Below are 18,401 nucleotides of genomic sequence, written 5' to 3'. Positions count from 1 at the left end.
TGAAAATAGCTGTCAATTTTTATCGCCATTGAAAAAAAAAACAACGTATTCTTACAATACAAAAAATATTTGCTGTGAATATTAGAATACCAAACAAAAAGATGATAGAATTCATCAAAGAATGAAAAAGAATCCTAATTTAAAGAGAATACCTTTTCAACATTCTAATTGTTTACATTTTTTCCCAATGTTTTGGAGGGCCGGATCTGGCCCGAGGGCCGTAGTTTGGGCATCGCTGCTCTATACAGTCCATACCAGCGTTCGCAAGGACACCGCTATTAGTAGTGCGGTCTTGCCACCGTTTGTCCATGAAGCGCTCAAGAAGTCTTACATGTTTCCTGTATAGTGTCCATGTCTCAGAGCTATACAGAAGGGTTATAATTGTTGTTTATTCTATGAGTGCTGCCGTCCTTTGAAGACCAGATATATTTACACCAGCATGGTTATGGAACTCGACAGCTAGTTCAAGACCAGAAAGATGTATTTATAGCAGTATATAGACAGAATAGAGCTGGAAAGTGTTTTAATTTTGAAAGGTTCCAAACATTTCGATTTGTAGCAATATCTTTGTAGAACCAGGTACCTACGGGTAATAATTTTTAATATTTTGCAGCTGTTTCATTATACAGTGACGGTTTTTTTTTCTCTCGATTTTTTATAAACGTTCTTAACAATGGTGAAAATCACCAATAGGGTTTCTTTAAGTACACGGTATCATTATTTTTTTAGTCCTTTAAAAGGAGAGTTAAACAAAGGATATATATATTTTGGGTCCTTAGTGAAAATGTGTAGGGTAATCTTAACACGATGATGCGAATGTGTTGAGTATCATAATAATAGTCACTGGTGTTTAAAATGTCTAATTTTCTGTATTTACTTTTCAAATAAATAAACGAAGGAAAAAGAAAATAGAATCAGCTGTTGAACAAATGACACAAAAAAAGGAAGATTCAAATGAAAAGTATTTTAATGTTCATCAAATTCCTTTAACAAAAAAACCAAGTGTATTAGTCCAGCCATACTACTATGTAGACAAGAGCATTCTATAAGTTTCTTTGAGTCAATGCTGTAAATAAAGCTTTTTTTTTTTTATTGTGCAAAAAAACTTGCAGATTTTTTTTTTTGGTTTAATAAAAGAACCTTGTTATTCTCCTGTGAATAACAAGAGATTCTTTGGCCCAATACATTTTACAAGTGTCAAATATTGTCTGAACATGGTTTCTAGACATTCTGAAACACAACATGTACATTTACTGGACCAAAGAAATCTAAGCATACTCCAGTGAGTATGAGGTTTTGTGGTCAGGGGCCACAGCAACAGGATAAACAATAATTGTCCAAACTTGGAAGGAAGATATATATTGTGCTCCATGTCTTGTTAGTAGGACCAGACATAGTAACCTACACATTGTAGTAGTTCTGAGTGCTGCTTCCTGAACAGCACACACACAGGTACAATATATGGTTAGTTGGTTCAGACTTTGAAAAAAAAAAAGAATTAACACAACACACACACAAAAAAAAAATGAAACCGTGGCACATGAACTGATCATAGTACTGAAGATACAAGTCAAGGACAAATGCTATTCAGAAAAACAGCTACTCTACTAAAAACTTCAATTAGTAAATGTCACAAAACCGAACTTGGATTTATTAGCAAGTTGAAATTTGAAAAAGATTATGCGCCTGACATCTGAATAGTAACTCAATAATCTTCCTAATCAAGCCAACCAGCTAATTTTGTCACATCACACAGTTTCAATAAAAAACAAAAACAAAAAAAAAAAAAAAAAAAGAACAAAAATTACTGTAACCCTAAAAATTTAAGTTATTCCTGATTCAGTTGAATCCCATACAAGTTCTAATCTTTCTTGGCTGCAGCACTTTCCTTGGCTTGGTGAGCTTGCAGTACAGCGACAGCCTCCTCCACCTAAAGATAGAAAACAAGTAATTGTAATGAAAAGAATACAGTGGTAAGATGTTTCAATCAAGACTTTTACAACATATAATAAAAAGAACTATGTAGAAAACAACCAAAAAAAAAAAAAAAAAAAAAAAAGATTAATTCAGTGAAATATGCAGAGTAATAGTGCTCTCCATTAGTGACTTAAAAAACATAACACCCAAATAAAATGAACACTAACCTTAAGTTTAAGAGATTCATGAGACTCTAACATGTGCAGCAATTCTGAATTGTCAATCTCCAAAAGCATACCAGTAATCTTACCAGCCAACTCAGGATGCATGCGTTGGATAAGAGGGAACAATCTCTCTCCAAGCATCTGTTTCTGCTCTTGAGGTGGAGCAGCAGCCAACATACTTGCTGTAAGAGGATCTTGACCAGGGATCACCACAGACTGTTGGGCCTGAAATTGAAACAAAACAACTTCAAGCTAAAGCTAACAGCCAGAATTTTTTTTTCCCCCAAAATTATTAGGCTGATGGGTACAGACTTTGCAAAACTTTTTAATACATTTTCTAAACCTGTTTGTTAACTGCCACGTTGCAGCAACTCAAATTGTGGAATTCTCTTTAAATGAAGTAGAAATTAATTACATACAGTACTTTCTTTGAACCATGTACAACCTAATTACACTACATAAGCTTTACTACACACACACACCAAATGCATGCAAGGCACTATTGTGTGTACATTTAGATGAGAACTTTCATAGTTTTTCTTCTTTTGCAATTATCATCTAGCTTTTAAAATAGAATCTGGTCCAGGCAGTCAGAGCTTTTAATAATAGATTGGTATTGTACAAAATTGAGGTCCATCTAGTACTAGACTAATCAAGAATCTAGATTTGACTCTATAGACCAAAGTCTAGATCCATAATCTAAACCAGTGGTCTTCAACGGGGGCACTATCTCCCCCTTGGGGGCGTTTTCGAGATTTTGGGGGGCGCTGGGCACAATAGGGGGCGTTAAAGGGGCGCTGGACATAAAGGGGGAAAGAAAAAACTAAAGGTACACTGAAATAAAACAAAAGAATTCTTCAAAGTTAAAGCTGGCAAACTAAATATAGACAAATTATTACTAGCTTGCCTCTAATTAAATGTTAGAAATTGAGTTTGAAGCTCAAAATTGGAACCAGTGAAATCTGCCCATGTGGAGTATCACCAGAAAATGCCGACCACGTCCTCCAAAACTGCTCTCTATACCAAGAGGCCCATATAAGACATTGGCCCCAAATCACCCCAATAGAAAGAAAACTATAAGGAGAGCTCCCTGATTTGGAAACCACTGCGCAGTTCATCTCGTGTATTGGTCTAGTCATATGAACACTCCAACATAACAATGAGAACGATGAAGAAGAAGAAGAGTTTTCGGGAATCCCATTGTTATGAAAACTCACTGGTATATAATGGAATATTGCAAAGAGTTTTAGTGAATTGGCACTGGATAAAAAACAAATGATGAAAATGGTTATAGTCAACATTAGCAGTGTGCGGGCCCTGGGCGAATGTCAAATGCGGTTCCCTGCGCTGTAAGGGTAGACTAGATATATCGTACTATGTCAGGCTACAAGATCGTCCGCCACTAACACTGAATGCCTTTTAAGTTACTAAACATACTTAAGTAATTACTGTGTTATAAGCCTGTAAACTATATAAGCTTGAAATGTCCTCCAGCTTAACTTCTGAATCTAATAAGTCCACAAAATGCCTTGTAAAAGACAACTGTTCTTTGTGGCTAACATCAATCTGGCAACCAAAGATGATGGGAAAATATGCCATCAGGTCCATAAGCTCATTTTGATTCCTATATCCGAGTTATCCATGCCTTAAAACTGGCCGTTATTTGACGCATAAAATTTCTCTGTTTACAATTTAATTTTATTTTTAAATTTTATTTTTTTTGAGAAACAGGAAGATTCAACAGTTGGCGATGACTTAAAGCAGGCTAAAAAATTATTTTTTTAATGGTAGGCATCTAACATAAATAAATGAAACAAACCTCTGACTTCTAGGAAAGCAATGGATTTTCATTTGAGATATTAAATCTATTTTAAAGAGTTTTACAATCTCGCGTAACTTTGTTGACAAATGAATTACTGCCTAAAGACACATATCTGCAATTCACATAACAATGCTCTATAAAGAAATTATGTTTCGCTTCTAATATAAAAATATATATGTATAAATAACAAATAAAACAAAAACAAATGTTTCTGATGTTTAAATTGAGTTGCAGGAAAAAATAGATTTACAAAAGATGTGGCTGCATTTGAATGTTTGAGTCAAATTCCAAAACTTTGGTCGAAAATGGAATTGTTTTAGCTTTTCTAACAACTTGGTTAATCTAGATTTAGTGCCTAACAAAATGAATAAGCAGAGAGAGTGGATGTAGCCACTAGAGGAGACCTTCACCTTGATTTGACTAAAATAAAGCTTGAAATTTCTAATATTGTCAGACTGCAGGAGGCACAGGGTTCCCATTAGCTAAATTTCATTTTGTAGTAAATTTAGCAATAATAATGTTTATATTAAAAATAAAAATAAATTTACAATTAAACCTAAAAAGAGTAGGCCCTAATACTCAATAATTTAAAAGTGGATTGAAAGAAAGTCAGACATGCCTACCCCCAATACCCAGAATATGGAATACTCAGGTTGGTGGCAGCCGTATTGCATGCAATAAATAAAACTTACATTATTACTTAAATAACGATGCTGGTTTGCTTCTTACACATAGATGTAAATAGTATAATTCGAAGTGAGAAAACCTGTAATTCAATCAATAGTTCTATCTAACTCTAAATAATTAAATTCAAAATGTATTCTAATGTTTCTATCTATTTGGTATTTGTTACTACTAGAACTAGATCTAGTTAAATCTAGTAACTAGACTCAAGAGCTTTTTCTAGATCTTCTTGAATTTGAATGACTTGATTATCTAGCCTTTTCTTGACTTCTAACTCTAAATTTTGTCTCTAGTTCTATAATAATTTAGATCTAACTAGTCCTCTAAAATATTAATATTTATCTCTAGATCTATGAACTAAATAGCGAATTTATTACGTATGATCTCTAGAAATCTAGATTGAATTTCTAGATCTATCATCTTCTAATTCTACTATTTAGACTATTACTATTACTTTTAGATCTAAAATCTAAATTTCTAGATGATAGATCTAGTCTAGTCCTATAATCCTATATCTGGATTCTATATCTAGAAAGTAATTTAGACTAAGCCTAAGTATTTTTTTACTGATAGATGAATAGATCTAATCTAGATCTTAAATTAAGTTTTTTTTTAAAATCCTTTTGCTTTTCTTAGAAACCAGCAATAACTTAGTAAATAGTTGAATTAGATCTTCTAGATCTGGATCCATTGTCAGGAAAAAAAAGGGATTTGAATGGAGCATTTGGCTTATTAGCGCTTAATAGATTCTAAGAATGGATCTAGATATATATCTAGTAGTATCTAGACTACTAGATCTAGATCTATGTACTCACACTACAGTCTAGATCTAGAATTTTGACACACCGGGTCCGGGAGGAGATGAAATGAAAACAATAAACACAGACCTATATATATATTTTGCATTTCGCACTATTAATAAATAATGACAAAAACATTTTTTTTTTTTTCGTAATTCAGACTTGATGGAACAAAAATAAACGTGAGTGCAGAACATATGAGCTATTTTGATGATTTTGAGGGACGGTTCCGCATAATGCAGGACGGTAGGCATGTCTGGAAGTCATGACTATGAGATTAATTTTTTTGTGTAATTACAGCAAATTATTTGACATAATTTTTGTATAATGATAATATTTGCAATGCTTTCAATTCTGAAGTATACGGCTAAGTGCAGTGTTTCACATAACTACGCAAACCCAGGTGCAACCTGCATATTTTCCTGAATTTCAAGCATACAAAGCCGTTGTCAGCCGGCAATCTAAGTTTCTTTCCGTCTTTTGCGCCTGTCTTCAATAAAGTTTTTCTTTGAGTCTCAAAAGTTTGTCCCGCAGCTTTTGTGAGAGCTCTCTAACTGCCTCTCTCAGAGGCCATCTGCTTCCAGAGAATGCAGCCAGGTACTTTGCTCTAAGCTAGTGAGGGCAAAATGGCGCCTGAGTAGATCTTTATAGCTCTTACTGGGAGACAACTCTAAGCTTACCAAAGAAGATCTCCTTTGGCATGCGGTCGTCTCCCATGCGGAATAAGTGTTATTGACAGCATAAAAAAAAAATTAATAAAAAGATGACATTTTGTCCATATTTGCCTTCTTACGATTCTTTGTGTTTTTCTTTGAGAAAGGCCGGGGGGAGACGCATATTCTAGATCTTTACAAACATCTAATCCCAATGAGGCGACTTCTTCAGAAATGAATATTTTTGTCTAGATCTACACTATTTAGATTAGTCCAAAACTGCATAACCTCTAGAGGACAACAGGGAATGAAAGCTGGCAGAGTTCAAATTGGGGAAGCCAAAGTGATAATGTGCAAATGCCAAGACAGTGCATAGCGATGAGACATTCAAGGACTAGATCTAGACCAAAAGTAGTCAAAGATTCAAGATTTAGACATCTTATCTATATAGATCGAATTAAATCATAGTAGATTTATCTAGATCGAAACTTAAATGGAAAATAGTCTTTTTTAAATAAATACGGTATCAGGAAAAAATTGGAAATCTTTTTTGTAACTTCCTATGACTAATCAGGAAAAAGAAAAAGCTACCTGTTGCATGGGGCGTCCAGGCTGTCCAGCCATTTGAGGTCGAGAATTTGGGTATGGGTTAGGGCGAGCCTGTTGTGGAATAGCTCCAGCACCTGGAGGACGGGTCATCCCGGCCATCGCTGCAACACGCGGTGCACCAGCTGCTACTGACTGACCAGTAATAGGCCTTGAGTTCACAGTAGTTGGTCGCATCTGGGTTTGAGCAGTTGGGGGCCGGGTTCTGATCTGGTTGGACATGGCTTGGAATCCTGAAAAGGAGTTTTCAAATAAAAATAAAAAATACAAATGAAAATCTTCACTAGTACCAGACATGCCTACCCCCAAGACCCAGAATGTGGAACACTCAGGTTGAAAATGTGGAACATAAACGCGTTTGTTAGCAATACTGTACGCAATATAAATAAAACTTCAATTATATTACTTTAAAAACAACAATAGCATGCTTCTTATAAATTAGATGTAAATATTATAATTAAAAGTAAGAAAACCTTTAATTCATAATTATGTCCTTTGTTTGAAATCAATAGTTCTAACTCCTAAATGATGAATTCTAACTAAAATGTATTCTAATGACCTAGACTCAAATGTTACTATATCTATTTTTATTTGTTACTACTAGATATAAATCTACTGACTAGATCTAGATTATTCTAGATCTACATCTACTTGATTATCTATCCTTTTCTAGGGCTCTACTCTAATCACTCTAATAACTCTAGACTCTAGATGTTGTCTCTAGTTCTAGATCTAACTAAAATAATTTAAGAGTCTACGGTAATTTCCGCTTAATTACTGTTAGAATAGTGACAATACTCTGAATATACTAATTATAGACTCCAATAGTGGCAATACGGCAAATGCAATTCCAATTGACTTGCCAATAGTAATAGTCTAGAGTCTAGAGATAGTCTAGGTCTATATCTAGTCTAGACTAGTAGTAAGTAACTAAGTAGACTAAGTAGTATAGCCATTGTCGGGAAAAGAAAGGGATTTGAATGAAACATTTGGCTTATTAGCATAATTAGCACTTACTAGATTCTCAGAATAGATCTAGATCTAGTATCTAGACCTAGAGTATTAGATCTATGTCTAGATCTAGCTCAACCTTATCTTCGTAAATTTAGGACACACCGGGTCAGGGAGAAGATGAAATGTAAACAATAAACACAGACCTATATATATTTTATTTTGCATTCAGTATTTTAATTTCGCATTATTAATAAATAATGAAAAATCTGCGATTTTTTTTTTTTTTTTTTGTGTCGGAATTCAGACTTGGCGGAACAAAAAAATCGTGAATGCGGAACGGCGGAACATGTGAGCTTTTTTGATGCTTTTGCGGGACGGTTCCGCATAATGCGGGACTGTAGGCATGTCTGCTAGTACACAAAAAAAAAGGGTTTTGAGATTAACCTGCAGCCTGGTTTGGCCTAACACTTGGAGCCCATGGTGCACGTGCTTGTCTAATGGATGGGACATTAGCAGGTGTAAAGAAACCTCTCTGAGCCTGAGGCATTGTTGGTACAAAGTATCCAGCTCCACCAGCATTAAAGATTGGATTGTACTGAACATTCTGAAGAAAGAACAACATATATTTTTATTCTCTTTACAAAAATTAATTTAAACCTAAAATAAATTTTAAATATTAGATAAAAAAAAAAATTATCTCAACTGTACCTGTTGACGCATTGAAGCCAGTCTTTGAATATGTTGGCTAGCAAGATGAGCTCGCCGGTCCTCCTTGCGCTGAGCAAGTGCCACGTACAGAGGCTTGGCAACAATAATGCGACCGTTCATTTCTGTAACTGCCTTTGTGGCTTCTTCTGGTGAGCTGAAGCACACAAAACCAAATCCTCTGGACCTACCACCCTCTCCCATCACCTAGATAAAATAAAAACATTAACATTTTTAAAAAGAACTAAGCAGTCAGCATACCACACAACAAAAAATGTATACAAAGTAAATACAAAAAAAAAAAAAAAAAAAAAAAAAAAAAAAAAAAAAAAAAAAATTTTGGAGTGTTATGTGACAAAAATGATGGTAGATGATAAATACTGCTTAAAAATAGAAACTCAAACCAAGAAGTTTTTACTATCACAAAAGACTGTTTTGATTGTTGTTAATAATATTTACAGAAAGTCATGTAGATAAAATGGTAGCTGAAAGTGGTACACAAAAATAACCTAAAATATAATTTTATATTTTGAACAACACAGCTTTTAAATTTCATTTCATATGAAATTATTCAGTTTTCAATCATTTTTTTTTAAATAAGAAAACCATTTAATTTAAAAAGACTACCTCTCTTAATAAATGATGAATGTTAGATTTAAAAAAAAAAATGTTTACCCCCTTCTCTTATTATATTCGAATGATAGGTCTTATAAAATTATTAAGTGCAAACTTAGTTTTCCCACTGTGGCCAACAACAATTCTTTTCCAACGATATAAAGCAATGACCCAATGTCTAGGAAATTCATTACAACCATTTTTGGGAAGTGTTTAGGTTTTGCCCTCCCAAAAGGTTTTAAACTCCACGAAGATATTAGTTTGAATAGAGGTATTGTAATAATAGCAAAATTAAAAAATGGGCTAATGATGCAAAATGTGCAACTTCACATTTGTTGTAATGACCTGATTTTTCTGACACCAGGATCAACAAAAAACAATCCGAAGTTACTAAAAATTATTTAGCCCATTCAAGGAAAGATATGCAAAAACAAGTTTGCATTCTAGGGTCTAAGGGCTTATTTTTTATGTAGAAACATTAAACAAATTACAGCACCTTTGCACTGGTGATGGTTCCAAACTGGGAGAACTCCTTGCGCAGCCTCTCATCATCAACACCATCATCCAAATTCTTCACATACAGATTGACACCCTGGTAACGATTAATGCGTTCAAGTTTGATCTTTTCAAACTTTTCCTTGAGTTCAGCTTGACGCTCAGCTTTTTTTTGAGCACGACCACAATAAATCTGTTTGCCACCCATTTCTGTTCCATTTAGAGTGGTGACTGCCTAAATATAAACAATGAATTTAAATTGTCAGAGACTGTACAAGTAAATCATAAGAGACAACACCATAGATAAAACTTGTACAACCTTGGATATTAATGATTTTGGAGGTTAATTTTACAAATGAAAAACAAGACACTGTACCTTTTCAGCAGCATCTGGTTCCTCAAAGCTGACAAATCCAAAACCTCGAGATTTTCCACTACCATCATACATCACCTAATACAGATATTTACAAAAACTTTCAGAATCTATAATTAAGATTGTTTAATCTATTACGAATCACATATTCTATGAAATTTTTTAACTTAGTTCACCTTGAGTTAAAACTGCTTTTAATGTTTGCAAGTAGGGTGAACATATTTAACAATTAAAAAGGAAATTTGATCTATATATTCATAAAGAATTTAGCTTATGAGAATCTGTAACCAGATCAATCACCTTTGCACTGATTATTTTGCCATACTGTTCAAACATTTCCCTCAATTTCTCATCATCCAGTTCTTCACCAAAGTTCTTAATGTACACATTGTTGTATTTGCGGTGCTTGTCACCCATCAGCATGATACGTTCTTTGCGAGGGATAAATCTTCCTACATATCTGAAAAAAAATAATTATTAAAAACTTGTGCACAATGTTGATAAATTAGTTGGGATTAAGTCTTTCTCCTTTGCTCAAGGAACTTAAATTAAGCTGACAAATAGTTCTTACACTTTTTTTCCATTAAGCAACATGCCATTGACCTTTTCAATAGACTGTCTGGCTGCTTCTTCTGTCTCAAAATGTACAAAACCGTATCCCTTTGAGCCATGCTCGTCACAAGCAATCTGTTTCCAAAATTTAAAAAAAAAAAGTAAAAATTTATTAACCATTAAGGGGGGGGGGGGGAGGGGATTTTAAATATTGCTATTGAACTAATCAATGGATAAACATTTTTAAACAGTATCAGTTTAAATAATCTATTACCTAGAAAGAATATGTATGACTTGCAGGTTAAATTTGGGGTTCAATTTTAATATTGCTATGTGTGAACTAAACTGATACATTTTTTAAGCATTAGTATCAAGTAGGGGTGCACCGGATAGTACTTTTTGATATCCGGCCGGAGCCGGATATGACCGGATAGTAAAATTTGATATTCGGCCGGGGCCGGAGCCGAATACCTAAGTGTCTTGTAAATAGCTTGTATTGCTGAGCATTTTACGAAACTGTTAAATAACATACCTATATTGTTGGTATTATTTTTTTTCCTTTTATATACTTTATTGTTTTAAACTCTGTTACTGATTGATTTATTCAAGCTTAACAGTATTTATAAACAAAAATTAATCTGTGTAGCATGTACAAGGCCACCAACCATAAAGGCTGTGTGTTGGAGGGTCAATGTAAAATATGTTAGTATATATTTAACTAGTTACTAATGTAAATCTCTCATCTGGCTTGTATGGTGGTTGGATGTATGTGTTCAAGAATTTCTGACCAACAACTGGTCATCAGACTTGTAATTTTAAGTCCAAAGACTGCTTCTGGTTCTGGTTTCAAGGGCTTAATACTGATAGCTGTTAGTTAATAGTTGGAATCTGAAGCGTAGTAGGTCATATATTTATTAATCCATTTGCGTCAAACGATATTTTATTAACAGCAGGAACATCTATTATACCTACTTATAGCCTGAGCCTTGATGTTGCGAAGCATAGATTTAATTGTAGTCTGTAGGCCTATTATTGGTATCTATGTTTAGATCTACTGTTATATAGATCTAAGAAAATCAGGAAAATCAACTATAGAAGAAAAAAAAACTCATTCACACCCTCCGTACCAAAAAAACAACATAAATAGACTCTGTGTTCGACTGATAGTAACAATCTGGTCAGATAGACGTAGTGAGCCTACACATGTAGTCCTAGTGTAGTGTGTATAGATGATGGTGTTGACCACGCGTTTTTATTCTTGGGCATTCGCAATAGTGTTTAGTGTGCAGGCGAAAAAAGATAACACATTGGCATGGTCAGTCAAGCATATTGATAAATTATATCCGTACCTTAGTTACAGAGGTCAAGTGTTTCTTAACATTTCAGCATATTTTTTCTTTGTTTACTAGATCTAATTGTGGTGCTTTAGATCAATGTATTTTCTGCGATGTTAAATTTTACTGTAAGGTTTTCCTTTATATATTAAGTCAATAGAATTAAACAATGAAATTAGCTTTCTTTCTAAAGGTTTTAATACAAGGGAAAAAAATACATGCACACATGCACATATTTGTTTTATTTTATTGTGCAACGAACGTGTGTTCAGCGCCCTAAATGACATTTCTCTCCAAGTAAACAAACGTAGTGTCATCATCTAGTGACCTCTAGACTGTGTCAATGTTTCTCAACAATCTGCGTTAATCCATTCTGGCTTAAGAATGGTCAATGTCTATCAATACATTGTCATGGATTAAACAAATAAGAAGTTGAGCGTGTTGAGTCTCTTGAGCCCTACCTTTAAAGATACCCCTGGTCAGTGTCTGTTTGGCTTGTAGTCCAGCCTCCTAATTGAGACTTTAAGTAAACAAACTTATTGTCCCTGCCAATAGTATAAAAGGTGTGGGTTGTGGTCCAGACCCTTGATTGACAACCTATCTCATAATAAACACACTCATACCAGAGTAACCTTATGGAGATTTGGCTTGTAGTCCCGCCCCTAATAAAAATTCTTCTCCAAGTAAACAAACTCAGTTCCCTCATAAGATGTGACCTCTAGAAAGTGTCAACACGTTGACATCTGGCTTAATGTGGTCAGCTGCCTATCTGTGAACTCAATGTTATGGACTAAACAAACAAAAGGAGGTGGGGGTTGCTCATCTCTACCTCTGGAGATATACCCGCACTTCTAGACAATCAGCTTGACATAGTTAAGAAATATTACATGGTTACTAGACCACTCAAAGGTCAAGACTAGCTTTTAAAGTGTGCCAGACATCGCTGCTACGTATGTAATACGAATTTATAATGTAAAGTCTAGTCCCCCCCCAATAATAAACCTAGTTCCCTCGTGTGACCTGTAGAGAGTGCTTACGTCCATCGTATCTGACTTGGGGTCACCTGTCAATCAATGAACTCAATGTGATGGGCTAAACAAATAAAAGGGGGAGGGAGATGTTCATCTAGAAATATACCTGGTCACCTTAGAGGTGTGGCTCTTGTAGTCCAGCCCCCCCCCCCCCCCCCCAATAAAGATTAACTACTAAGTAAACAAACTCAGTTCCCTCTAAAGGTGTGACTACTAGAGAGTGTCAATACGCTGACATTAAACCTACGTCCATCGTATTTAACTTGTGGTTACCTGCCTATAAATAAACTCAATGTGATGGACTAAACAAATAAAAGGGGGTGGGAGTTGTTCATCTCTACCTCTGGAGATATACCCACACAGCTAGACAGACGTCTGGTCAGCATGACGTAGTCAAGGAATGTAGCATTTTAACATGTTAACTAACTTACTCAAAGGTCAAGACAAATTGAAAAAAGTGCCAGCCATTGCTGCTCTGTATGTAAAGCGCATTTATGATGTAAAGTTTCATCTCTATTTATATTAAGTTATTAACATACCTTGTCTTTATAATAAACGATGTTTGGTGCATATTCATAATGGCTGTTTTTAAGCACATTATTTTGTTTTCATATAAGCATTAATACATTCTACAACAGACATTAATGGAACGAGGTCCACTTTATGCATATTAAATAGGTGTATTTTTTACTATCCGGTTTACTATCCGGTAGTGATATCCGACCGGAGCCGAATAGCACCGGATAGTAAAAAATGCCGGATATTCGGCAGAAGCCGGAGCCGGAGGGACTATCCGGTGCACCCCTAGTATCAAGTTAAATAATGCTTGCAGGTTGAGTTTGTTAAATTAGATCATATTGCTTATTTTGAAATGACTTAAAATTGACATACCTTACAAGATAAAATGTTGCCAAAAGCAGAGAATGTGTCATACAAAGCTTTGTTGTCAATACTTTTATCCAAATTCTTAATGAACACATTGCCAACTCCAGATTTACGGAGAGATGGGTCACGCTGAGACCACATTATTCTAATAGGTCTGCCTTTAATAGTGTCAAAGTTCATGGTGTCCATTGCTCTTTCAGCTAGGTAAAAAAAAAATTGGCATTAAGAAATGGTTTTAAATAATTTTATGTGATCTATTTGTAATCTCTAAATTTATTAAAGGCAAAAATATTTAGCTGCGATAGCTACAATGAAGTAAAAAAAAAGGATGAAAAGAAACCTAAGTGTCAAATGTGCATTACATGCCTACTACGAGATCTAGTATCTAATAGTTGGGCCCAAACTAAACCTCTAAATAAAGTAGATCTAGACTAGAATGGAAAAAGATACTAAGAGCTGTATGGTTTGGGCTTAACTATTATAGTAGTGCGTGTGCTTAATTTTTAAATTTCCATCATATTTTTGCTTTGTTTTTAAAATGTTTACTTTAATTCAAAGTTGAAGATTAAGATTCCATTTTTTTGTTTATCTTCCCAGGAAGAGAGGACTGAACTTGGTGAATCCCGCACAGGAATAGTATAAATTTATAAACTAGCAACCATCCTATTTAGTCATTTAATCATTTAGAGATGTTAGACAGAGTGGCACAACTGAGGAAGGGACAGGTGTGTAAAACAGTCAAAAGTGAAAAAAGTAGATCGTGGTCTTTTCCCTGATGTGGCGAAAACAAGCTTTTTTATCAACCCCCTTCCCTTTCTACCACAGAAGAGACAGTCACTTGAGGTGGGAATCTACTAAAGATCAAATGACCAGCTACTGGCCCATAACTTGTCTGACCAATTGCCTTGATGTATTCCTGAAAGGGGAGGGTGGGATGCAAGTGATGATTGCATAAACTGAATGTACTCCCCCCATGTCCAAACAAACTAGTTAGAGGACGCTGTGACGCTATGCAAAAAGTAGCAAGAATATTAAATAATGTAGGGGGGGGGGCTGAAATCCTTTTAATGTGGATCAGCCTTAACTCAAAGCACATGTACTTCATGCAGCATGTCCAAATAGACTAGCCCGAGGACATTAATTGGGCACTTGGGGAAAATTGGAGCAGTAACAAGAATAATGAAGTAGAGGCGAGATTACTGGAAAATTTATGTGGACTAGACTTACTAGAGGTAGAGTTCTAGATTTAAATAGTTGCAGTAGGGAGTGACAAAGCAGCAATAGCAAGCATAGAAAAGGTGACAAAGACTTGTCTTAATCTAGAAATGTTACTTTTTTTTTTGGGGGGGGGGGGGGGGGGGAATTATTAAAGAATCTTTTTGTTCAGTATGTTGTAGATCTAGACTACATATCTACAATGTCACTCAATGTGTTTTGAATCAATAGCACTTCAATATTTTTTTCTGTACAAATGAATACGGGAATCAGGGATTCAACATAATTAATGTCTACTAATGAACTTACAAAATAAAATAGTCACGGTGTATCAGCTAACTGGCAGTGCCAACCTGGTACTAACCTGCCACTCCCTCACTCTCGCGTTCTTAATTTCTAGACTAAATCTAATTGCAATTAAGAACCAATCAACGTATAGATCTGGACACAATGTGTCCCCCCCCCAACAGGACGGCTTAGCGTGAACTACGTGACTCTATGTCGAAGGTGCCGAGTCAAGAGAGGGAGAAAATAAAGGATACAAAATGTGTAACGCAACGGGTTAAATTCGTATTTGCGTACTGACTGTCATTTTTTGGGAAATTTTGTGTAACGTATACGTAACGCTAGGCAGGTCTGATATATTCAAATAGTTTTTGTGTACTACAAATATGCCCATTAGTCTAAAAGTGCTTTTGAAAAAAAATTTGTTTCAGACGATTTTGATCCCACTTTTCTGTCATCTAAACACTGCCATTTTGTCCCCGCCTCTGACATTTCTTGTAGATCTAGACCCAATAATTTGTTTATTTCATCAATATTTACAAAATTACATTTTAAACAAGTTAAGTTCATAAATATAAATGAAATAAGATTTGTGTGCTAGAAATTACTACGAATACTAGATCTACTATTCTACTATTAAATTTCTTATTTAATAAGTAGATCTATCGTCTAAGAAACTCAATTCCAACTTTTTAACTTTTTGAGCGGGGGGGGGGGGGTGTCTCGCCGGCTCAGCGAGCGAGACACTCTTATCTTACTTGTTCCATGTCAACCAATGTTGAGCCAAAATGACACAAACAAAAATCATAACTTTCTAACTATTAAACATAGTCAGAATTTAAACACCATTTGAAAGTTCTTTCAAAGCATTTTAATAATGTACTAACGATAAAGATAAATTATTTAGTTCACCTCCCTAGTGTGTCCAAAAAATGTCAGAAAAAAGTAATTTTTTTTACTTAAAAAAAGGGGTGTGTCACAAGATATTGTAACATCGCTACTTTCTCTTTGCGCAAAAGATAAAACTGTCAGCTAAATGCTTAACCATACTCCTTCAGTTCTTGCCTTCGCTAAGCTTTCGTTAGGCTACAGGCTACATTATTATTTACAAGATTGAAAATAGATCTAGAATAATCTAGATCTATTTGAAAATAGAAATCTAGATATTGTAGGACATGCTTAATTTCAGCTTTGTGAAACCTGAACAGGAAATTGTTTTGATGTCAAATGTGTTTTTATATCCAAAATGGCCACCTGTGAGAGTACCTACTCTAGATCTAGACTTCACTCTATAGATTCTAGTCTGTAGAGATCTGCTGTGATTTCGCTAGACGATTTATTATCTAAGTCACTAAGTATAGATCTACTTGACTAAATTACAAATAATTTAAAATTACCATCATGTGGTTGCTGGAAGTTGACGTATGCATAGCCCAAAGATCTGCGTGTAATCATGTCGCGACAAACTCTGATTGACAAAACAGGTCCACATGTTGAGAACTTTTCAAACAACATAGCCTCTGTGACATCTGGGTGAAGATCTCCAACATAGAGGGATGCCATAGGATAACTTGTAGCTGGATTCATTTTTGCTGTTTCTTTTTTGTTTAGCTTAGTCTACAAACTATTTCAATTAAGTTTATAATAAAAATGGCCTCGTGCTTGTTGGTGTAAAGATGGCGGTTATCACAATTCAATATCAGAACAGCTTGTTCAATGTCGACCACGTTTCAATAAGCTTTTTTGTTTTTTATACAATTTTACTAATTTTTTTTTTATTTTTTTAAATTTTATAAAAGATTTATTTTATAATCAAAACATGTCACAGTGTGTTAGGAACACATTAAATTGTGAAAGTCTTGATTGAAATCTTCCTCACAGTCTTTGCGGTTCCAAGTTGGACGTGAAAAGGAAGTGACGTCTGATCGCCTAGTTCCATCTAAAAAAAAAAACAACACAATATTACTCCGCAATAGGTGGAGAACATAGACGTATATATATATTATATATATGGTGGAGAATAATAACTCAAATAAAAAAAAAGATTCTTGCTTCATTTCGTTTAACTATTAGACTGATTAATTAATTGACATAAAATTAAGTGTATTGCTTGAAAGAAATTTAAATGTCTAGACTCTATCTATATTTCTTTTTTTTTTTTTTTTTCGTCAAAAAATAAATTGGATATTAATGCGCTATTGATCCACGTGACCCTTATCCGGGGTTTCCCAAAATAATGAAACTGAAGCCCGATAAACAATCAGTTCTCAAACTTTACAGTTGAATTTGAAATACATATATAGCTAATTAAATTCGGAGAAAGGCTTAGGCTTGAACTGTGAAGCAAGCTCTTATTAACCCGGGCTGCAGTTGGATAAAAATGTGCAATGCTGTCCTTAATAAAAAAAAAAAAAACTTAAAAAAAAACATCCGGAAAGGTCGCATGAATGCCAGTAATTATTTTTAGCGGCCCCCGTAAGGGGAAAAAGCCGCTATTAGGTTTGTGCAAAATGTCCGTCTGTCCGTCTGTCCGTCTGTCACACTCAGATCTCGAAAACTAGAAGAGATATGAAAAATATTATTTCATCATTAAATCCGGCTTGAAAAGTTTAGGTGCAACGGCTACTTTTGGTTTTCTAAAAGCAAACCGTTTAATTTATAAAATTAATTATGCAAGCGATTTTTTCATAAAAATACACCAATTCTAAAACAATTACGTAAATGTAAGGGAGGCAATGTTACAATATGCTAACAAAGATGGACAATTTTTGTGTATTTTTAGTATCACTAAGTCAAATATATTTTAAAAATGTACAGGAAATGTTTACAACAAATATAAATAATAGTTAAAGACGTTTTTTCTGGTCAACTAGCTGCTAAAATTAAAAGAAAACATTTCTGTTTGTTTATAAAGGCTAATAATGCACTTTGTATGTAAATATCACGCACATTTTTTTAAATGGACTTTTTATGCAGCGATTTTCGTGCAGTAGCGTAACGTCGCAACATGATCAGGTGCTAAACCAATTCCTTAAGCTTTTTTTAAAAATCAGATTTTATTTATTTTTTGTTTAGTGCCCCCATCCGAATAAAAGAAGCTTATTTTTGTGCGTTTTGTCTGTTGGTCGGTCTGTCCGTCACGATTAGATTTAAAAAACTAGAACTCTAAAAGCTATTGAAAATCTGATTTACCCTTTAATGTTCCTCCCATAACATCTCAATAGTTTTAAGTATCTAAAATTAATTGTTCC

General features: G+C 34.5%; 1 protein-coding gene across 1 annotated transcript; it reads right to left on the bottom strand.

The window, feature by feature from the left end:
• Positions 1–949: 949 nt before the first annotated feature.
• Positions 950–17,075, bottom strand: LOC106051073 (polyadenylate-binding protein 4-like). Its single transcript, XM_013206202.2, has 11 exons — positions 16,548–17,075; positions 13,657–13,850; positions 10,420–10,535; positions 10,149–10,308; positions 9,852–9,926; positions 9,477–9,710; positions 8,369–8,572; positions 8,105–8,264; positions 6,692–6,939; positions 2,145–2,366; positions 950–1,930 (listed from the first exon to the last, which is right to left on the bottom strand). Exons 1-11 carry the CDS (start codon positions 16,735–16,737, stop codon positions 1,862–1,864), a joined length of 1,872 nt encoding a protein of 623 aa, XP_013061656.1. The 5' UTR covers positions 16,738–17,075; the 3' UTR covers positions 950–1,861.
• Between the last annotated feature and the right edge of the window lie 1,326 nt (positions 17,076–18,401).

The sequence above is a fragment of the Biomphalaria glabrata genome, chromosome 17, assembly GCF_947242115.1.
Source record: "Biomphalaria glabrata chromosome 17, xgBioGlab47.1, whole genome shotgun sequence".
Lineage (NCBI taxonomy): Eukaryota > Metazoa > Mollusca > Gastropoda > Planorbidae > Biomphalaria > Biomphalaria glabrata.
The sequence above is the reverse complement of the archived record's forward strand: the minus strand, read 5'-3'. Positions and strand labels throughout refer to the sequence as shown.